General features: G+C 50.0%; 1 protein-coding gene across 2 annotated transcripts in view; it reads right to left on the bottom strand.

Moving 5' to 3' along the window:
- Positions 1-1,254: 1,254 nt before the first annotated feature.
- Rrp1b (ribosomal RNA processing 1B) overlaps positions 1,255-22,648 on the bottom strand; it is a 31,918-nt gene continuing 10,524 nt past the window's right edge. The window contains exons 2-16 of one of the 2 annotated variants that reach the window (XM_028861281.2): positions 21,801-21,883; positions 20,260-20,317; positions 19,065-19,150; positions 18,214-18,275; positions 17,623-17,752; positions 16,537-16,601; positions 15,919-16,100; positions 15,030-15,118; positions 13,864-13,961; positions 12,402-12,421; positions 10,718-10,849; positions 8,106-8,797; positions 6,596-6,736; positions 5,061-5,124; positions 1,255-3,625 (exon numbers count right to left, since the gene is read on the bottom strand). In XM_028861281.2, coding sequence (XP_028717114.1) covers positions 3,432-3,625; positions 5,061-5,124; positions 6,596-6,736; positions 8,106-8,797; positions 10,718-10,849; positions 12,402-12,421; positions 13,864-13,961; positions 15,030-15,118; positions 15,919-16,100; positions 16,537-16,601; positions 17,623-17,752; positions 18,214-18,275; positions 19,065-19,150; positions 20,260-20,317; positions 21,801-21,883 — 2,096 coding nt within the window. In that variant the 3' untranslated portion in view covers positions 1,255-3,431. The remainder of the gene's footprint in view (positions 3,626-5,060; positions 5,125-6,595; positions 6,737-8,105; positions 8,798-10,717; positions 10,850-12,401; positions 12,422-13,863; positions 13,962-15,029; positions 15,119-15,918; positions 16,101-16,536; positions 16,602-17,622; positions 17,753-18,213; positions 18,276-19,064; positions 19,151-20,259; positions 20,318-21,800; positions 21,884-22,648) is intronic. The other variant, XM_028861282.2, reaches the window with a different exon arrangement.

The raw sequence follows: 22,648 nt of genomic DNA, 5'->3' as shown, positions 1-22,648 counted from the left end.
GATTAAAGGAGTGTCTCATGCTCCCACCTCAAAATGCACAATCACAAACCCCTTGGGAATGTGTGTGTGTTCTGGGAGTGGTGGCAGGGGGTGGTGTCTGGGACTTGAACCCATGGCCGTCCCACAGACTATATCATTCCATCACTGAGTTACACCCTAGCCAATGATTAAAAAAAATTTTTTTTTTTTAAATTTCTTTCTGGTTTTTTAAGGCAGGGAGGGTTTTTCTGTGTCCAGGCTGTCCTGGAACTTGCTTTGTAGGCTGTCCTGGAACTCAGGTCTGCCTCTGCCTCTGCCTCCTAAGCTCTGGGATCAAAGGTGTGTACTACCATGCCAAGTCTAAATGATGGTTTTTGTCATATGAATGGCTCCTGGTTTTCTGAGTACTTTGTCTCATGGAGGAGCCTTCCCATCTCCATCTCCCTCACAATCCTTCCTGAGACTGGCCGATAACAGATAATGTGGGGATTTAACAAGGCAACTCCACATAGTTAAAAGGTTTATTTTGGGGTAACTTATAGCCAGTAAAATGGTTGGTTACAGGATCTGGGAGAGGTGAGGTGCAGTCCAATGGGGTTCTCTGGAGAATTCTGACTTGGTCTCCCATCCAGGATCACGAGGAACCAAGATGGTCGGCCTGAAAGGATCTCAGGTTTTCTTTTTTCTTTTTTTGGTTTTTCGAGACAGGGTTTCTCTGTGTAGCTTTGCACCTTTCCTGGAACTCACCCGAGACCAGGCTGGCCTCAAACTCAGAGATCCACCTGGCTCTGCCTCCCGAGTGCTGGGATTAAAGGCATGCGCCACCACTCCCCGGCTGGATTTCAGGTTTTAAGGGCTCCTGTCCCTGCCACTTGTCTCAGGGGCAGGTCCTAGGTAGGTGTGGCAGTAACCGGCTGCCTCACTGGGGCAGTGTTTCAAGGTCACAGCTGGAACAGCTGCCCACTGCAGATAACCTTTCAGGGTCCCCCTTGTACACATGTCACTTACATATGGCTGATTTTAAGTGAGTTTCGAGCTTACATCTGGGTGCACGTGTTTTCTTCCTTTGGTGGGGTTGGGAAATTGTACTCAGGCTTTAGACACAGTGAATGGCAGTGAGCTGTCACAGGACTGCATCAACCACCTGCCTTGCCTGAGCAAGCCCACTGGCTCTGGGGGAAAAGGGACAGGTACCTGCATTTTCCAGACCCTGGCATGGCAAGTTTCCAGAGAGGTCGATTTTTATAGACACCAAGTCAACAGTAAAGACAGAACTGAGGATAAAAACATATTTCTTTTAATTGGTCTTGGCTTTGATTTGTACCAACAAGCCCTGGTGACAATACAATTGGATCGTAAACAAGCATTGCTGCGGGCAGTCATGCCATCCGGAGAAAACACACCTACTTTCCAGGGAGGCAACTGCTTCCCCACCCCCTCATGCTCCTGTGCTTCGGTTCAGAAAGGGGATTGTGTCCCAGCACGAGGGAGGCTGAGGCGGGATGACCACCAGTGTGGGGCCATCTGGGATACATAATGGGACCTTGGCGGGGTGGAGGAGAAAAAAGTAAGTTTGAAACCAAACTGCAAAAATGACCACATCCACACTACTAGGAGAGTATCATCTTCCCAGGTGCTATTTAGGTCACCAGCGCTAAGATTTGCTTCTCTACCAGCCATTTTACTTGAGAAAATAGCACACATCAAGGACAAACGTACTCCTTCACGTGGTAGAGCCTTCCTGCGCTGTGCACAGAAGAAAGAAAAGCAAAAATCTCGGCCTGGCATGACCGCGTGTGTCCACCTGTGAACCCAGAGCGCCCAGAGGTTGCCCTCCACCCTGGCAGTGATTTTGGCAGGAGGTGTGCTCCCAGAATATTTACTGGTCCCTGAGGATGGGTAGCTAGCATGAAAATGCTGTGAGGAAGTTTCCACCACCGCTGCCGGATGACCGACCCGCTTGGCTATATAACCTATCTTTTAAAACAGAAAACTGTCGGACGTGTTGGACTTTTTAAATGAAAAGCTAACAGCATTTGCTGCCTTAACTCTTACCTTAAAACCTCTACACGGGTTTTAGTTCTGACTATGACCGTCAAACTGAGCACACTGTAACCATGCAACCACAAGTTACACTGCACGTGACCTATCGTGACCACAGCGTCATAGCTCCCTTTTCTATGGCCTAATGACAGACTTGATTAGTGAGCAGGCAGAAGACAGTGACTTCACTCCTATCAGGAATGGCACCCACCAGTCAGCTGGCCCGACGGCAGGAAGTGGACCCCTTGACTGTGTGAAGGAGTGGAGCCAGAGGCAGTGGTAGTGACCTGCAGTCCTCTACTGGGGAGCGGCAGCGTGGAAACGGCACAAGGGTGTAGAGTAGGTGGTACCTGGGGATACCCTGAGCACAGCAGGCAGATGGTTAGTGCTGAGTGCTGAGGCCCTGCCAGTCAAGCCTGCAACACCAGGAGGATGTGGGCTCCCTGCCGCGCTCCTGCTCCCTCCTGAGCGGCTCCACCCCTCAGACCCCAGGGTAGGTTCCTTAAACAAGATCAGCTGCCAAGCAGGCTCTGCTCTGAAAAAGAAGTCCGATTTGCTCCCAGGGAAGTCTGAGCGTCTCCCTGGGCTCTGCACAAATGCAAGCTAGAAGAGCCGTAGAAGACCTGTGGACGCAGGCGCTTGTGTTCCGGGTCACAGGCAGCTGGCTGTCAGTGCATGCTCTCCCGGGCAGCCAACTTCCTGTTCTACCAAGAACCTGGGGCCCAGACATCACTGGTGCAAGCCTCGATGACGACGATGATGAAGGGGAGGAAAAAAAAAAAAGGAGGTGCAGTCAGAGAGGCCCTGGGCTCACTCACTGAGCTGAAGAACTATGCCCGAGGCCTGGGAAACTGTGCTAATGTGGGCAGCAGCCTGGGGGGGCACTGGCCCTCCTGAAAAGACACTTTGGGCTTGCTATAGAGGTAGGAAGACAGGGACAGGAACAGGCCAGGCAGAGGAGGAAAAGCCTCCCGGACAGAGTGGCTTTTCTCCACCCCACACCCGTCCACCCCCCTGCTGGTCACACATAGAAAACTACACTATTGCTCATTGGGTTTCAAGAGTCATCCCCAGGAGAAACAGCCGAACGCCCACAGACCGGGCCCGAAGCTGATGACATGCTTTCACAAGACAGACCGAGACTACAAAAGCCCAGAAAGGCAACCGACTATGGCAGACGCAGCAGGGGCACCGAGGAGAGGGGCTCCTCAGACCAACAGCACTCAGTCCTTCTGGTGAGAGTGTGCATGGACTCAGCCAAGAACCATGGCCTGCAGCCCCGGCGAGGAGGTTCAGAACATTTGCCCCGTTCACGGGGATTTGTAAAATAATTAAAAAGCCCACATTTAAAAGTTATAATTTATAGAATATCCAGTATAAAAGCAGTCTTTAAAAAGGGACTCTGGCTCTCAGAAGAAGTCCGCAGCCCTTGGCCTTCTCTTTGGAGTGGTGGCTGGTAGCTTCAGGGTTGATAGAGGCGTGCTGGCCGGGGAGCTGGCCGGGGACTTCAGCACTCCATGGAGTGGCCTCTGCTCAGGGTTAAAGGCCACTCTGGAGAAGCCTGTGGGGCTGACCAGGATACTCTTGTCTGTCTTCTTAAATTCTGGCCCAAAGGAAAGTAGAGGCTATTAGTTGGATGTCACGTCTGCTCCTCCCAGGCGTGCAGAGCCCATGGCTCACACTCCCCATGCCCCAGAAATGCAGAAGACACCTAGATGTATATAGAGGGGAACACGTTTCACCTGGGGTTTGCTGAGGTGTGTGGGTGTGGGGGGGCCCAGGAGGGACAGCCAGCTGCCTGGGCAAGTGTCCCTCAGCAGGGCCCGTCTTCACCTTCAGCTCTACAGATGGGGATGTTTAGCTTCAGGAATGGGCTCCTCACTCCTTTCTGCATCCCCTACTCTCAAACAAAGGTGTGCGTGTACACATTCACTTACTGTCCACATGAGTAAGGTCTTCAACTCATATTAAACTTAAAACTAGTGGGACATGGTGGTATATGCCTTTAAACTCAACGACTCAGAGAAAGAGGTGGTGGATCTCTGTGAGTTCCAGGCCAGCCAGAGCCACACAATGAGACCCCCCCCTTTTTAAAAAAATATATTTTATTTATTTATTTTTATGTGCTTTGGTGTTTTGCCCTCATATTTGTCTGTGTGAGGGTGTCAGGTCCCCTGGAACTGGAGTTACAGGCAGTTGTGAGCTGTTATGTGGGTGCTGGGAACTGAACATGGGTTCTCTAGAAGAACAGCCAGTGCTCTTAACTTCTGAGCCATCTCTCCAGCCCGAGACCCTGTCTCTTAAAAAAAAAGGGGAGGGGGCAGGTGGTAGTGGCACACACCTTTAATCCCAGCACTCAGGAGGCAGAGCCTGGAGGATCTCTGTGAGTTTGAGGCCAGCCTGGTCTACAGAGCAAGATCCAGGACAGGCACCTAAACTAAGCAAGCACCACGTTCTAACAAGAGTCCTTTGGTTTCTTTGAAGTAAAAGTAGCAACAGTCCTACTACTTAGTGGGCAGCACTGCTACCCAGCCAGCAAGGAGAGGGCTTCTTCCTTCCTCTCCCTTCTGGTCCACCAGCGGCCCTGAACTATAAAGGAACCAGGGTTTCTTAGCTTCAAGGACAGAACTAGAGAAAACCCAGAAAAATGGCTTCTCACCTCACCCTTTTCCTGGTCTCCTCAGGAGGCCCCAAGAAATTTCTCCCTGCCTTTAATCCCACCATTTGGGAGGCAGAGGCAGGAGGATCTGTGAGTTTGAGGCCAACCTGGTCTACATAATGAGCTCCAACACAGCTAAAACTACATGGTGACACCCTGTCTCAAAAACAAACAAAACAAAACAAAACAAAAGCCCTGAAATCTCTCCCTCCCTCGGCAATCCATGTCAGATCTGTGAGGCAAGAGACTCTGGCACTGCCTAACTGCCTGACCCGGGAGCAGACAGGGAGAAGAGGACCTCTGGCTGCTGGAGAACCCTGAGCCAGCTCTAGCTGGTTGGTCCCAACGCAGTTTCCCAGAAGCCCACCCACTCACTCACCAGCAGTCATGTTCCTGTTCAATCCAAAGGTGACTTTCTTGGAGCTGGAGGGTGTTTTATTCAGCTGCGGAACAACAAAGGAGTAACCATGGTAACACAGGTGCTCAGCCGCCTTGTCTGGATTTTTCTGAACTTACCCCGGGCAGGCCCTTGCAGTGTTTCCTACCTGCACACACACAAAGGCTAATGGGGCAGCATGCTGTGGCCTAAACAGACTCCACCACCACACCAATGAAGGCCCATGACCTTCACACACCACTTTCGCACATGCATAGATTTCCCAGACTAGACACTATATTCACAGAAAAAAAAAAAAAATGCAAAGAAGGATGAAGATGTTTGGAATTACAAATTTATCACCCCAAATTACAAGGATATATGTTAATAACCACCATTCATTTTGTCCCAGGATTTTGGAAAGGCTATTTATTATTAGTGTGTATGGTGTGTGTGAATGTGGGTGTGCATGTGACATGGTCTGTGTGTGGCTGTCAGAGGACAAGAGTCCTCCCCTTCCATCATAGGCTCTGGGGATTAAACTCAGGCTGTGAGACTTGGGTGGCAAGTCCTTTTACCCAGCCTAGCCATCTAGCAGGCCCAGAATTTCTAAGCTGCAACTTGTAGCTCACATACAATTGATTAGATTAGGCTTAAAATGGGATCTAATTTCAATGGGCAATGGATATGCATGTAAAATCTTTGCTGGAGAGAGCACCCAAGGCCATGATACATGCTGAGCAAATGCTCCACCCCTGGGTGTGGTGGTATTCTAATTGTACTGAAATGTGATTTTAATTGTATGTTAATAAATAAAGTTGCCCGGGGGTCAGAGCTATTAGAGCCATAGACAGAGCATGGCGGTGGTGGCGCACGCCTTTAATCTCATAGATCTCTGTGTTCAGGGATACAGCCAGCATTGGAGACATATGCCTTTAAGACCTGGAGGGCTGTACATACAGACAGTGACCAGGCAGTCACGTGTTTGGGTTTACAACCAATGAGAAGGCAGAACAAAATACTATGAAAAGATATACACACAGGAAGTAGCTCTTTTTCGGGAAGCTAGAACCACCGCAGGAGGAAGGGTGAGATTTTAGCTCTGAGCTCTGATCTCTTGGCTTTCTCTTTTACATTGGTTCTGTGTTTCTTATTCAATAAGACGGTTGGTTACATCTACACCTGGGACCCCACCACAGACCAACATTCCCAATGTTTTGTGCAAAGGGCCTCAAATTATCTAGATATCCCAACAACCTATCAGAATTAATGATGAGCCTTTCTACTTGAGATGTTCCTAGAAGCCAACCCATTTTGCACTATGAGCTCTGGCTGAGCCCTTCCTAGAACCCTGTGCCTCTTTCTTGAGATTGCTGCTACTTTACCCCACCTATACATCCACGTGCAGGGGGTCAGGCGAGGAAGCTGGGTTCTGCCGCGCCCTGGAGCATCTTGCTAGGTAGCATCCATCACCTGCACCCCAGAACTCAGTACACCTGTCTACATGGCCCCGTGGAGGTGTGCTGTGGAGGGCTCACCTGGACAGCAGGACCTTGGGGAAGGACGGCAGATTTGCTCTTTGCTTTCCTGAAGAACAGGGGCTTTGGTAAGAAGCGGGTGTCAAACTTCACAAAGTCACCCTCCGGTTTCAGTGGCTTCTTCGGAGTCCTGTTGCTTCCCTGTGAGGATGAGCAGCCGGGAGGGAGGAGGAGGATCTTATCACAGGCGTGGTGTGGCACCTCGCCAGGCTCACACCCACAGGGAAAGAAACCAGGACAGCACAGCAAAGGGAGTGCTGGAGGCTGACGCACCCTAAGGCCCTTGGCCCACAGCCCACTGTTTCTGCAGCTCTGCCTGGAACCCTCCTGCTCAGCGGAGCAGACTTCTCGGCACCATGCCGGCAGGGGTAACTGCGTTCTAACACAGGTCCTACAGACTGAATTCTTCCTTTCAAGGTCCACCTGTGAGGTGAGAACTCGTCTTTCTATTTGTGATCAGACAATACACGGGCGGCAAGTGTGGTGTGGAGGAGAAGGCTGCTTTGTTACAAAGCAGTGTATACCAGGCTTTGGCTTGGGGGTCGCCACATCTGGGCAGCTGAGTGTGGCATCACCACGTGGGCTGTTTGGCTGGAGCTTGGTGCCTCCCTTGCTGAAGCATGATGCCCTTTGGCATGCTCCAAAGCAACCCTAGCCCAGGAGCAGACAGCAGCGACTTCCCTTGGCCCCAACTAGTTAGCAATCATTCCAATGCCAAGCTCGGCGGCCAAGGGCGTGAGAAACAGGCTATGAAGGAAGGAGGTGCCTCTGCCAGGGCAAGGGTGGAGGCTGAGATGATATCCTAAGTCCAGCCCAGTGCTCTGCTCTCCTTCAGTAATCCCTGATCAGCCATGAACTCAGCTGATCAGAGATGGGTTTCAGTGTCACAGACACTGCAATGCAGTGTGTATGAGCACCGGTGCTGAACAGGGTCAGATGTCTCCCTGAAAAGCCAGGGAGTCACTGTTTTGGTGGCTTGGTGGCCACAGCAATGAGCACACGGTGTGGTGTGTTTACCATATGTGCTGACCCTGGCACAGAGGCAGTGTGCTTCCTAGATATGGCAAAATTCAAGAGCCCGGTCCTCCTTTACAGCTCTAGAAGCTCACCGAGAAGAACATCCTTTCATCAATCTCAAGTGTAAGAGGCCCAGGCTCCCTCTTTGCCACAGGGGCTGGATGGGCAGCGGCAGGGGACAGAGCAGCTCTGGGTGGAGGCCTGACGGACAGGGTCTCAGCTCCGTGCTTACCCGTCCGACCCGATGAGACATCATCAGGTCTGTGAGGGAAGAGGTGGGGAGTATGGTGTGAATGGATCACTGCACTTGGCCACCTCGACAGAAACCTGTCATCTGCTCGGTGAGAGCTGTTACAAAGCAGTGTATGCTGGCTGTCGCTTCCCTGAGGTCTGGCTGTCCCTATGCCCCGCCCCTAGCAGACCTCGGAGTCCTGGAGTCCTCTGAGCACACCCGTTCAAGCCCAGCACCCAAGGGCAGCACTTCCCACCTTACCGGAGCTTGGATCCGCCCGGCGCTGGACTCCAGCACTCCATTGTGCTCCACGAAGTCTGACGTCTGCCTCATTTTCTTCCTCTTCTTTAAGATTGCTGTTTTCTGACTGGACAGATCACAGAGGTCAAGACTGCTGGACACTGCCTTCTTCTGTGGCCTTTTGCACTGGGGCAGGGTGGTCTGGCCATCTCTCTCTTCCCCGGGACTTATGGGGGTGCCTGTCTTCTGCACTGTCAAGCCGCCGCTGCTGATAGGGAGCGCTCCGAGTTTCCGTTTCCTCTTCCGGGCTTGGACACCTGAGGAGGAAGCTTGGGTGGCAGAGCTCTGAGGTTGGCCACTGATAGGGTCGTTCTCTGACACATCCTCCTGAGGTTTCCAGGTCTCTCTGTGGGCCCTCAGGCTCTTCTTTCTTGGCCGTTTCCTTTTATTGTGTATGGGTACGATGGGTGTTGGCTCGGAGCTGTTCTCTCTGATGCTAGACGTGGCGTCTGCTGCAGGTCCAGTCACACAGGCCTGTGGGGTCTGCCTCCGGGCAGTGTCAGGCTCACTATCAGCACTCGGTGCTGGGGGCATGGCAACAGTATCCAGGTCCTCAGTCTCAGCCTGGAAGTGGCTCCTCTTCTTCTTTTTCCTTTTCCTTTTGTGAATGTTGCCTCCGCTGTCCTCTCCACCATCAAGAGAGACTGTGCTTCCTACAAAGATGCAGACCAAATGAGTGACTGGCCCTGCTGGTGACTCTTGGGCAGACTGGCAGCCAGGGTTATTTTTATTTATTTATTTATTTATTTTGAGATAGGGTCTCATGTAGCTCAGACTCGCCTCAAACTTGTTGTACAGCCAAGGCTGCTGTAGGAAAGAAACCCCGGTCCTCATGGCTGCCTCTCATGGGTGATAGGAACATAGGCATACTGCATCACAGCACACTCCTTTGGAGGCAGGGTCTCACCAGAGTTGTTACCGTCTGGAATTCAAATATCCCCGTTGGTGGGTTGGGCAGATGGCTCAGTAGGCAAAGTGCTTATCGTCAAAGGGAGGGGACTTGAGTTTGGATCCATAGCACCCACATAAAAAGCTAAGCGTGGTGCCATGCACCTGTCACCCAGGTGCTGGGGATGGTGGATTCCTGAAGCTCAATGGCCAGTCAGCCCAGCCAAGCTGCAGAGTGCCAGAGCAAGTGAGAGCTTCTGTCACAAAGGAGGATGACACCTAATGTCCACCCCCGGCCTTGGTGTTTGTGAACCTGCACACACCTGCTCACACATACTAGGCACATGTATCGGAGCACCGGGCCCGAGGCTGTAGAACCTTTGGGAGGTAGGCCAAGGTGGAGGAAGTCCTTGAGGTTTACAGCCTGACTCTGTAGTTTCCTGTGTCCCCTTTGCTTCCTGGCTTGCTCAGACAGAAGAAGCAAGCTGCTGTATGCACCTGCTGCCAAGCCTTCCCGCCACGTACCCTCAACTGTGAGCCCACACATGCCTTCCTCCTTGACGCTACTTCCCGTCAGGCTGTGGTCCCAGCAGCCCACGCTGGCCGTCAAATGCGCAGCAGTCCTTCGGTTCCTGAGCGCGGAGGTTACGGAGCCCAGCTGAGACTACTCTCTTGTGGTGCTGGGATGGCACCTCGGGCCTGACACATGCTGACAAAGAAAGCCACTTCTAGTCTCTGGATCCTGCAACCTTCACCACCAGTAAGGTTCTGACCTCCACCAGCTTTGCCAACCCGTCCCACTTCTCTCCTCCTAGGACCAGAAAGCTTCAAGTGCACCCCGGTAAAAGAGTAAATGGCAAGGTTTTCAATCGTTATCTGTTTTTCTGTATTTTGAAAACTTATTTTTTATTTTGCTTCATATCTATGTGTGCTGCACACAGAGGCCAGAAGAAGGTGTCGGATCCTCTGGAACTGGCGTTACTAAGAGTTCTAAGCTGGTATGTGGGTGCGGGAGTAGACAGTGCTCTTTAACCACTGAGTTATCCCCCAGCCCTAGTCATTTATTCTGTGCAAATGTGGCGTTGAGAAGACAACCTGTGGGCATCAGTCATCTCCGTCTGCCACATGGGTCCTGAGGATTGAGCTCAGGGTTGGCAGTAAATGCCTTTTTCTGCTGATCCCCCCTGCTAGCCCAGGTTTCCAATAATGTTGAAGTCAGAAGACACACACACACACACACACACACACACACACACACACACACACACACACACACGATAGCGTTGGAATCCTATTCTTTCCCTGTGCCACCTAAAGCTGCCATCCAACAGCAGACGCCTCTGCACACACAAGATCAGAACAGCGGCTGCACAGAAAATAACAGAACCTAGGAAATCAATCTGTGGGTATGATGCTGCTTTGCATAGCACCCCAGCATGGGGTGGAGGCAGAAGATCACGAGTTTGCGGCAAACCTGGGCTACAGAAGAGGGCTCTGTTTCAAAGAACAAACCTCCCCTCTCCCAACCACACCAAACTAAACCAAATCCCAAAACACACACTGAACTTTTTGTTATGCCAAAGATTCATGAGAACACTGGCTCAGGAGTCCCCAGAGCTACCTGGATGTGAGCAAGAGGTGAGCCTTTCTTTTTCAGCCCTGAGACCTAAGGCTTTGCAGCTTACCTTTCTCCCTATCCAGGGCAGCTCTCTCTAAAAGCTTCTTTCTTTTTTTCTTGTGCCTTCTTTGATTGAGGGCTTGACCATTTTCATCAGCAGTAACGTCCTCAGCAAAACTGAGTTGAGCACTATTGCCTGCTGGGTGCCAAAGGGACACTGGTCAGCTTCTGAGGTCTTTTTGCATCTGCTGCAGCAGCCCAGGCCCTGGGTTCCTCCCTCACCCTCCCGAGCCTGACTTCTGCGGCATCACCTGCACTACCACTGCTTTTCCAAGCGAACGCAGAGGCTCTTGACCAGAATACACACTGGATGATGACTGGCGGGCTTCTCAGGCTAGTCAGCTTTACACCCTCTGGCTCTGTGAGCCCACCCAGTGCACAAGGACAGAAGAGCTAGCTCACTGGCCTGTTGTAGACTAGTATTATTTTCATTTTATTTTTGGTTTTTCGAGACAGGGTTTCTCTGTGTAGCTTTGCGCCTTTCCTGGAACTCGCTTTGGAGACCAGGCTGGCCTCGAACTCAGAGATCGGCCTGGTTCTGCCTCCCGAGTGCTGGGATTAAAGGTGTGTGCCACCACCGCCCGGCATAGACTATTATTTTAAGATGTGTTACATTTGTTTATGTTGTGGAATATTTGTTTGATGATGCAAAGATGTGTTGCATTCTTTTATAATGCATTTGTTTAACTTTGTGAAGCTGTGTTACTGTGCCTATCTAAAACACCTGATTGGTTTAATAAGAGAGCAGAAAGGCCAATAGCAAGGCAGGAGAAAGAACAGACAGAGCTGGCAGGCAGAGAGAATAAACAGAAGGAAAAATCTAGGAGGAGAAAGAGGAAAGATTAAGAAAACAAGGAGAGGAGGATGCTAGGGGCCAGCCACGGAATAAGAGTGAAAGTAAGATCACAGAATTAAGAAAATGAAAAAGCCCAGAGGCTAAAGGTAGATGGGATAATTTAAGTTAAGAAAAGCTGGCTAGAAATAAGCCAAGCTAAGGCTGGGCATTTATAAGTAATAGTAAGCCTCCGTGTAAGATTTATTTGGGAGCTGGGTGGTGGGGCCCCCAAAAGAGCAAAGAATAAAAACAACCAACGACACTGGCCTACTCAGATTTACCAAGTTTACAGCAGCTTACCCTGGGGACATGCGTCCTAAAAGAAAATGAAAGGTCCTGAGAGACCAGGAGTTTCCTCTTGACAAAGAACTGTAATCTTCCCAGCCCAGTTTAAAACAAACCAACAACAACAAAAATGAGTGTTTTGCCTGCATGTTGGTGTATCATATGTATTGCTGGTGTCCACAGAGGCCAGAAGAGGGCTCTATGTGGGTTCAGGAATTGAACATGGGTCCTCTAAAAGGGCAGCCAGTGCTCTTAATCACCTCTTCTGCCTTCCCTTCCCCATTAAAAACTTAACTGTAGAAAGCACACATAAAAATTCAAATAAATACCACAACAGCCACACGGAGGAAGCACCAGATGGATGGAAAGTGGGTGCCAAGGGTCTTGTACCTGTGGCATTCCCCAGGGTAGTCCCTTAGGTATGCCAGGTGAACCTTGTTGATGGTGGCCACCCCTTAAGTCACTTTCCCATGAAGGCCTGCAATCCCACTTCTCAGAATCTGGCAGGGATGCCATTGGTGGGGTGTGCACTGGGTGAAAACATTCTGACTTACAGTCCAACTCTTCTTACCTTCAGAGAGGTCCTGGAACCTGAAAAGAAAAGAACACGTGAAGTTCAGAGAGTTCAAGACACAGGTTCTGAATATAAAGCAGGAATCTGTACACACATTCCTCATCCTCTCCTCCACAGGGGAGGTTAGGAACAGCTCTACCTAGGGATGTGATGTGTCAGTAAGAAAAAACCCAGGACAAAGGCACCCCAATTCCACCAACACTGCAAGGGACACAGAGGCTACAGTCTCTCTTGGCACACAAAACGCCCAGAGCTCCAGGGCCTTCCTCACTTGTCTCGGAAGGCAGACAGCTCAGCACTGCTTATGTCCAGGAAAGACTGTCGGAGGGTTCTCTTTATGCAACCTAAAGCACTAGACCAAATAAACAAAGCTGAGGATATGAAGGATGTGCATGGGCCTGGGCTGGGTCACTCGCTGGTGCAAGAAGGTCACTCCAGCATCCACATTGGAGACCCTGGCACACCTTTAGTGACCCAGCTATAAGACTCGGGAAATTATAAATGCTATCTTCTAAAAGTGTTCTTTCTTTAGTAGCCATTTTCTTGGTGTGTGTGCATGCTTACATGTGAGCACATGTGCATGCAGAGGTCAGAGGTTGACGCTGGTATCTTCCTGAGCCACTCTGCACTTTAAACATAGAAGCTGGGTCTCTCACTTGCACCCAGAGCTTACCTACCTGGCTGGTCTAGCTAGTTTGCTCTGAGAGTCCCATCTCTGCCTCCCAAGCAAGTGGGCCTCCACAGCTGCCCAAAACTTCCCTGGGTACTGAGGATCCAAACTCTGGCCCTCATGTTTGCACACATGTGGCAAGCACTTTACCCACTGGACTGTGTCCCTAGCTCCTTTGAAAGGCATTCGTAACATAAAGGACGAGCTCAGGCCAGTGCTTTTTAACCCAAGGAGGCGACCAGACAGCTGTTACCTGCAGTCAGTCAGAACACACCAACCGGCTTTCTGGCCAATCATCTTTTACGTCACCGTGATCCTAAAGACACAGATGCTGACTAGCAGATTACCTGACCCTCTTTTGGCACAACCCTGCTGGGAGGTGAGAGTAAAGGTGGCTAGCTGAACCCCTGGGTACGCCAACAGGTGACACTCGAGGAGGACACTGGCACCACTCCCCCACAGCTGTATGGGGTGAGCAGGGCTGCCTCTTTCCCTGACTTTGGTTCACATGTTTGTTACGTTGCTAATGAGTAAAATTACAAAGGATAAAGAGTTTGGTTCCTGGTACTCTCACTGGGTGCCTCACAACTGCTTGTAACTCCAGCTTCACACTCTCTTCTGGCCTCTGCAGGCACACAGGCACATGCGCACACAGGCACACAGGCACACAGGCACACACACACACACACAAATAAAAACAAATACATTTTTAAAAGAAGAAGGAAAAAAGCAGCATGTAGGGGAATGCTGGTCCAGTGGTACGGCCATGGGCTCTCAATCACTACTTACTTTCGGATCAGTCTGCAGAGCCGCTTCCGGTTGAAGGGAGGGGTGCTCTTTGAGTTGGCTATTTCCGAGAGTCGATCAGCTACTGCCTTATAGTCGAACTACCAAGAAGAGACAAGGCACATGAGTGGTAGTCGAACGACATGCAGCCTATCCGAGTCGCCTTCCAGGTGCTCCCGGGAGCAGTCCTCTCCTGACTGTGGTGTCATACCCAGAGCAAAATCTGCCTGAGGAGCTTCTTATGTTCCTCCGGGTTTTCAATCTTAGAACCTATAATACTCTTATTATTACTATTATTATTATTATTATTATTTCAAAGTACAACTAGGTACACTGAGAGTGTGGTGGCACACGCCTTTAATCCCAGCACTCGGGAGGCAGGGGTAGGTGGCTCTCTGTGAGTTCGAGGCCAGCCTGGTCTATAGCAATTCTAGGACAGCCAGAGCTACATAAGAGAGGGACCCTGTAACAAACCACCAGCCAACCAATCAAAACCCAAACTGGGAGCTTGGCATGGCGCTGCATGCCTGTATTCCCAGCACGTGGGAGGCAGAAGGATTGCTATAAACTCCAGCCTAGACTAGATAGCAAGATCCTTCTTCAACAATCAAATAAAAAACACCTCAACAGTACCAGTAGAGTTGGAGCTGCTGCACAAAGGCAATCAGACAGTCATGATTAGAAAACGAGGACTTGTGTCTTTTGAAATCCCACCGTGTGTACTTGAGATGGGGTCTCTCTATGTAGCCTGGCCTGGCCTGGAACTTGTTCGGAGATCTGTCTACCTCTGCCTCCTGAGTGCTGGGATTAAAGGTGTGCGCCACCATGCTTGGCTTCCTTTTGTGTGGTTTTTTTTTTTTTTTGGTTTTTCGAGACAGGGTCTTTTGTGTTTTTGAAACAGGCAGTTATTAGGTAGCCCAGGCTAGTCTTGAACTTGAGACCCTCCCGTGTGCCGAGATTCCATGCGTGCGACACCATGCCACCTAAAATCTCATTCTTTTAAAATTGTTCCCAACAAGCTCATTCTAAGAATGGTGACGTTAATTACAGAAGGGATTATAAAGGACTTTACAGTTCAGGCCCTATGGCTTAATGAGCTCTGACCCTAATTCTCCAGCCAAGCACCCCCAGTCAACCCACATTCTATAAAAAGCAACAGCCGCCCCCACCTGGAGAGGTGACCCTGAGTCTTTGAAGGCCGCACAGCTGTTTCTTTCTCTGCTGCCAACGACTCCATCTCTGAGGCAATCGCCCAGCGCTGCCAAAATACACCCAAAGACAAAGACAAAATCTTGACATTCAAGAATAGATGTGGCTCAGTCTCTTCAGGCTCTGGGTTCAATCCCCATTACCAGAGAGAAAAACAAAAAATGGTACCAGCAACTGCTGCCTAGGGAGATGTGTGGGTTAGTAGTCTCTTAAAAATGCCTGCCTTTTTATTTTCTATGTGAAGCTCAGGTTTTAACCCCAGTACTAGCCCCACACTGAACAACTCCACCCCCTCCAAAAAATAACTAAAGACTCCTGGAAGGAGGCTGTGTGCCAGAGGGGACCACAGCAACACATGTGTGTCTGTGCCCTGACTGTAGGGCAGCTCTCACAGGCACCGGCCAAACACCTCCCAAAGGTGAGCTCCTAGGAGGGACAGAACCAAGTGCTGGGGAGGCTTAGTCAGGTAAGTGCATCCCACACAAGTACAAGGGTCTGGGTTCAATCCTCAGAATCCACATGAAAAAGGCTGGGCATGGTAGCACAGGCTGGTAAGCTCAGTACAGGGAAGGCAGAGACAGGTGGGTTCCTGGGACTCACTGGCCAGCCACTCTAGCCTAATTAGGCATCTTCCAGGCCAACGAGGAAACCCATCATCTCAAAATAAGAGGTGCATGAAACCTGAGGAATGACTCCCAGTGCTGACATTTGGCCTCCACATGCAAGTGTACACACACGCATACAACCATAGACAAAACCAATATCCACAAACAAGCAAAACCCCACTAACCAACACCCCCCACCCCCACCCCCCCACGCAAAGAAAAGAACATAAAGAAATGTTCTCACCGGCCTTCTTCCCACTGCCTGCTTTCTTACAGGCCGGCTTGTTTGCAGGGATCCCTTCGGCAGAGAGGCCACCATCTCCCACTCTGCTTTTCTGCTCTCCCACGGTCTCTTCAGGTACAAAAGCAGACTGATCTACAATGACTTCAAAAACACCTCTAGCTACAGTCTGTACCAGCGTGGGGCTGAGGGCAGAAGCACAGCAGAGAGAATGTGGTTAAAACACTCAGCTGGAGCCTGCGCAGAGAGGAGCGAAGCGGAGAGCAGCCCAGGGAAGTGTGGGCCTGTACACGTGCCCGCCTGGGGCCCGGTGTGCCCACCACCGGTCAGCAGAGACTCAAAGACACCCGGAAGGACAGACAGGAATCTGGTGTGGGAGAGCGTCCTGGAGTGGCCAGTCAAGGGCTGTGGCAGGGACCAGAACCTCTGCTTGCTTGCTTGCTTGCTTCCTTCCTTCCAAGCAGGGTCTTGTTGTGTAGCCTGAGCTGGCCTGGCTTCAGGCCTGTGAGGGGTATTTGGAATGGGTGCTCCTTATTCTGGATAATGCCTGGCATTGTGCTGTACAACAGAACCCCACCCTCAGGCACCAAAGAAAGCAGTGAGGACACGTAAGCCACTTACTCCTTAGTCTTGGCAGCAATTCTGCAGAATGGATCAATTAACTTGAGGTTCTGATCTGCTAAAAGCTGTAATTTAGACAGAAAACAGAGGGCAAATGAGGGACAGATAGGCTTTTCTCTTTTCGGACATATTCCTGCCCCCTCCCAGGTCAGATCAACTGCCTAGCGGCCCGAGCTAGCCTCTCTCTGGTCTTGTGGGTGTTTTAGTTCAGTGACCCAAAGAACCATCAACTGGTCAGGGCTGCGCTGCAGCACTCACGTCCTGAGACAGCTAGGTGTGGCGCCTGCCCAGCAGTGGGCCCTGGCTATCTCCAGAACTGCAGGGAAAATATGAGTTCTGTGTGGATGCCATCTCAGAGCATGAGACAAAGGCGTTTTTTTAAAAATTTTATTCATTCATTCATCGATTTAGTGTGTGCATGTGTCGCCACTCTTAAAAATACACTATAATTTCTTTTACTTAATATACATACACAATTGTATATATATTACACATTCTGATACTACAGAATGTCAAAGAGCATAGTAAAAATTGTTTATATCCCCTAACTGAGATAATCATCTTTATCTAAAAGTATACCTTTTCTTTCCAGCGTTTTATCTATTTATATTAGGTATAATCTGCATAATGTTGTCTACTGCCTTTCCCCCACAGCTTCTAAAATACTCAGTATTTTATCCTGATTTTTTCATACGGGACTCTGTAAATTGGTTTTAACTCTTTCTACAGGGGAAGAGGCAGGGTCTTGTTATGCAGTACAGGCTGCCCAGGAACATGAAATTTAGCTGTTTCAAATGCTCAGATGATAGATGTATGTGTACCCCCATGCCTGAACTTGGGGCTCTCGTACTCCTGGCAAACAACTCTCCTGCCTCAGCTTCTCCAGCAGCTGTGTGTGGCTCAATCCTACTTTAGAGGTGAGACTGCTACAGAGGCACAGTGTGGTGCTGTGCTGTCTAAAAGTCCACTAGCCGTCCGAGACGCAGTCGACTCCAGAAGTCAGAGAGGGGGCTCCTCTGACAGTACCCATGGTGACCCCAGCATGAGGGTCCCATCACACTGCTGGCTGGCGGCGCTGCTTCTCACCTCTCTCCCGCCCACAGTGGAGAGCTCATCCAAATAAACGTCAATCAAGTGGGCTCTCACTCCATCGGGAGACTGACTCTCGGGATTCAGGATCTCCTTCATCAAGATGTCCAAAAAAAGTTTGATTTGGCTAGAGAACAACAGAAAACAAACCAACCACACAGTTTTGTTTTGTTTTGTTTTGTTTTATAAAAAGACATGATCACCGATACCTCCCTCTTCTCAGAGCAGACAAAAACACTGAGTTTACTGCTCATACTGCAGAACAATCACCCCGAGGCCTAAGGGGAAGAAAACAGTTACCCTGATGAGCATCAACTGACTTTTCCACTCCACTGGCTTTAAAGCCCCTTTGGATCAGATGTTTTGCTTCTCATAGCACTACATAGTGGTAGGCATAGATGAGCCAATTCATGCTTTTGATGACCTGAAATCTTAGAGGACCCTATTATTCTAGAAGGATTTTTGGGGGGCACTAAGGATCAAAACTAGGGCCTCATACCCATTAGGCAAGCACTCTACCACTGACTCATCTAGCAACTTTGACATGCTTTTAATGTCACCATATGTTAATGCCGACAGTTTACCAACCTCTCTTCCCAGGCATTCCGCTTGAGAACTTCGAAGCACTGCCTCAGGACCAGGCGGATCAGCTAAAGGTCGGCATTTTTATAATAAAAGAAAAAAGGAGTCATCATCTTGGCAGAACAAGGAGCCCAACAATGGATCCCCAAAGTGAGACAACATCCTTAAATCTATTGAATCAAAAACATTATGTGCCTGGACCCAAGAGCCAGACACCAGCTCGCACAGCACACAGAGACTCTGCCTCACAACCCCCAGAAAACACACCTCAAGATGTGACCACTGCATTCTGCCACACTGTGCCTGGCTTTCCACTGTTCTCTTGCTGGGGATGGAAGCCAGGTCTCAAGAATGCTGGCAGGGCAGCTCTTGTCCTAGAACCTCACAGCCATGTCCTGGGGTGTCGTTTACCTTCTCCCCAACAGCCTTTCTCCTTCTTAACTCTAGTGTTTACAAGCTATATTAAGATCATTAGCCAGGGGGTGGTGGTGTACACCTTTAATCTCAGCACTTGGGAGGCAGAGGTAGGCAGATATCTGAGTTCAAGGCCAGCCTAGTCTATACATAGTGAGTTCAGGACAGCCAGAGCTACACAGAGAAACACTATGAAAAACCAAAACCAACCAACCAACCAACCAACCAACCAACCAACCAACCAACCAACCAACCAATCAACCAAAACTCCCCTCCAAAACCCTCTTGGCAAACACCAAATCAGCTTCAAAAAGAGAAAAGAGTAAGAAAAACCGGCAGGTAAGAGGTCTACCACTGAGCGGCACCCCCAGCTCTCTGCCGGTCCTCTAACAGAACATTCCGTGTAGAAGCTCAAGTCAGTGTGGAGGAAGGCACCACCTTACCATGCAGTACTTGTCCAGCCGCAGCTTGTCTATCCCTTGCCACTCTCGATTCATGGTTTGCCAGAAGGTCTGAATGAACAGGTGTTCTGCAAGAACAAGGGTTCTCAGGGCTCGGCTGCCACAGGAGCACACGGCTAGGAGGAAGCGGCTGAGAACAGCCCTGGTTCTCTCTACATAGCCATCTCAAGACTTCTTGGACAGGTGGAGAATGCTCAGTAATTTCCTTTATAGCTACATAAGGACATTACAAGATGATACTATGGGCATCTCTTAAGCAGAATGCCCCCCAAAGCACTGTTCTTTATCCGCCCCAAACCCACACTTCTACTAGTTCCTGAAGGCACCCAACGGCCCTCTCTACTAGAGCTGCATCCGACAATCAATCCCAACCCACTAATTTTGATGAGCAGCCTTACAATTCATGTATAGATGCAGATCTTTTTCTGATATTAGGTGTTGTCTCAGACACAGAGCAAGTTAAGTCACAGAACTACCATCTTTGAAACTGGAAATCTTTCCTTATTTACTGATTTTTGAACGTCTCCACTTCCTTTTACATAGGATCTGGCTGTCACCCGGGCTGGCATGGGGCTCACAAACCTCCTGCCTCAGCCTTCTGAATGTACCACCATGCCCAGCGCAACTTATTAACAAATGAAATCTTTACTATACAACAAATGTAGATTTTACACGTTGCAAGTCAGCTGGGACTGAGAGGACCAATCAGGGCCACCGGGGTGGGAAATGCCAACCAGAACGAGCTGCTGGCCACCTTCAGAAAACTCATCTTTCCTTTTAGGCGGAGAAGGGTTACTTTACACTTTACTACAGGGCTTTATGGCCACGGTGGCGCTAATTTTGGCCAGGATGGATCTGCCAGGTTACTGTATGCACTGGCATATGTGCCACCGCTTCTAAGTGTGAGAGTAACCTGAATTTGGAGACGTTGGAGGAGTGGTGATCGGCCTTTGGATGCCAGACGATCTCTAGTCACTTAGCAGCTGACACCAGGCACAGCAGTCTTGAAAACAATTCACAGCACGTGACATCTGTACAATGCTAGCAAGAGGCTCCCGCATCCCTAACACCCAGGGGACCCAACTTCACGGGAGGGAGGCACTGACTAGGTTCCCCGGGCAAGCTACCAACCCTGCTAACAAGGAAAGCTGAAAGCCAGGAAAACGGCAGGACTTACGAGCCTCCGAGCTGTTAACAACATGGATGAGTTGGGAAATAATGTTCGCCAGCTCCTCCTGCAGAGGTGGGTTGGGGAGAAACATGGGTTATTAGGTGGTCCCACTGTGGCGGCGGCAGTGCTGTGGCTGTACCCCCCTCCCCCTGTGGTGAGAAAGCCTGCGCCTAGTCTAGGTCTGTGGCTGACACACCTGGGTTTTACTAAATGTGAAACTCCAAACTCTAGTCAACTACTGGGTTAATGTGATATTTCTGAAAAAAATCTAACACTATGTGTTCAAGAAAGCATCTCTGGTTAAGAGGTTGAATGATTCCAGGAGAAATAATCTCACTGCCAACTTCTGCCCACCCCACCCCCCTTCCCTTTTTGAGACAGGGTTTCTCTCCATAGCTCTAGCTGGCCTCAAACTCACAGAGATCTGTCTGCCTCTACCTCTGAGTACTGGGATTAAAGGTGTGCATTACCACACCCCATCCCTGGATTTAACATATAAACTAAATACAATCTATCATAAAAGCCAGAAGGTACAGTACCACCTTGCTGGTGCTTGTACAATAGGGTTTTCACTGCAGTCTTCTGCTAGACCTGGCCATGTTGGCTGGAATGTCAATAGACTCCTCTAGGTTGTGCTCTGGGCAAAACTGAAGAGCATGTGGAGGTACAGTATACTCCATTTGGCAGAACTAAGGGGCTGGGCCTAGGAATAAGCCTTCCATCTTCCAGCTACCTGAAGATGAGCGCCCTTACTGGCCCTGCTCACGTCTCCTGTGCCCAGAGTTCCTTATTCATCTTGAATGAATTCCAAGACTTGAAAATGATGTTCCTTTTTGTTAGTTCTCTTCCTCCACTAAAGCTGCTTGTTGCTACTTCTGAATATAATCTTACAATATTTTGCCCTGCTATCCCACTCAAAATATGTTCAGTAGAATCAACACAGTGAACTGGGACAAGTCACTACATGTCCTGAGAAAAGTAGCAAGGCTTCCTATACAAGGTAAGTGCTACCCAGGAGGACTCTACCCTGGGGCTGTGTGTTGTGACCCATACCCCCTGCTACTGGGGGGGGGGTCTAGTTTCAGACAGCAGAACAAACTCTTCTATGGTTGTATTGGTGGCAGCCTCAGTGGGCAGGGAGAAAAGCTCCACTGTGTATTCTGGCCACCAGTGCAGCCCATGGCACTTTAGCCTGCCTGCTTGGGCACCAGGCCCTCTGGGACATTCACCAGGCCCCCCGCTGTGCTTCTGACCATGCATCAACGGAAGAGAAAGTGGAATCATTAAAAACGTTGTGTAAAACCTACCACGGAAGCTATGAAATGATGAGAGCAATAGGGGATCTATGACCTAGCATGTCCGACATGTCTGAAAGCACAGCCTGAGTGCCTGCTGCCCCTTCCTGAGGGGACAAGAGCCGAGACAATGGCTCCTTGAAGCATTCACTCCCATCTGTTTGGGGATGGCAGCAGACTGGCGGGGCGTAAACCATCGAGTCTCTTATCCACCGTGGCAAAGGTCCAGGAGTATGACGAGGGCTGTGTTACCTGCAGAAGGGGCTCGTCCTGCACCCACATGCAGTAGAAGAGTCCTTTCCATATTTTCAGGAGTTCTTCCTGGCTGAAACTTCCTGTGGGAGAGAATGGCACAACCACCTTAGAGTCTACACTCTTTCCTTGATGTTTACAGATGCTACGATACAAGCGGCAAAATTACTGCATGCATTCCCTTCCTCTGCACACCTTTCCCCAAACCGGAAGCACACCTCATGCTAATGGCTAATGTTCCAAGCATGCCATGTACACAGGTAACCACTACTGCACAGTGTCACTACCGGCCAAAGGAGGGTGGCAATGGGGGTAAGTCCTTATCACCAAGTGTGACAATAAAACCAACCCATACACCTGGTAGACCAGTTGCCAAGCACATTCAGGCCTTGAACTCATCCCTTGAACCAACAAGGGAAGAAAGGAAACTTCACTGATCTTAATGATGGAAAATTCCAAGTCCTATAAAAGATGCAAGGTTCTCCAGTCACTAAATGCCCGATCAAGTGGCAGAACCATTCCCTATCCACTCCCAAGGACAGACGATGGGCCAGTGAGGACAGTTCTGAGGAGGGGTACTTTTAAAAGGGTCCTGCTACAGGCAAAAGTCAGCCATGTTCCATCTTCTCATTGTGCCAGCCATCATTTCCTGGGCAGTTCTCAACACAGCGTCAGCCTGTTGGAAGTGGCATGTCTGGAGGGGTCCTGGGCCTGTTCCAGGTGTCAGGAAGCAAAGATGGTCGTGGATGAGGAGGCCAGAGAAGCAGCAGCACTTTAGGCTGACGTGCCTCACAAGGTCTCTATCTGCCTGAGTGGAAAGCAACAGTCTTTTCAGCAGTACACTGGGA

The sequence above is a fragment of the Peromyscus leucopus genome, chromosome 16_21, assembly GCF_004664715.2.
Source record: "Peromyscus leucopus breed LL Stock chromosome 16_21, UCI_PerLeu_2.1, whole genome shotgun sequence".
Classification (NCBI taxonomy): domain Eukaryota; kingdom Metazoa; phylum Chordata; class Mammalia; order Rodentia; family Cricetidae; genus Peromyscus; species Peromyscus leucopus.
This window is presented reverse-complemented; position numbering and strand designations above follow the sequence as displayed.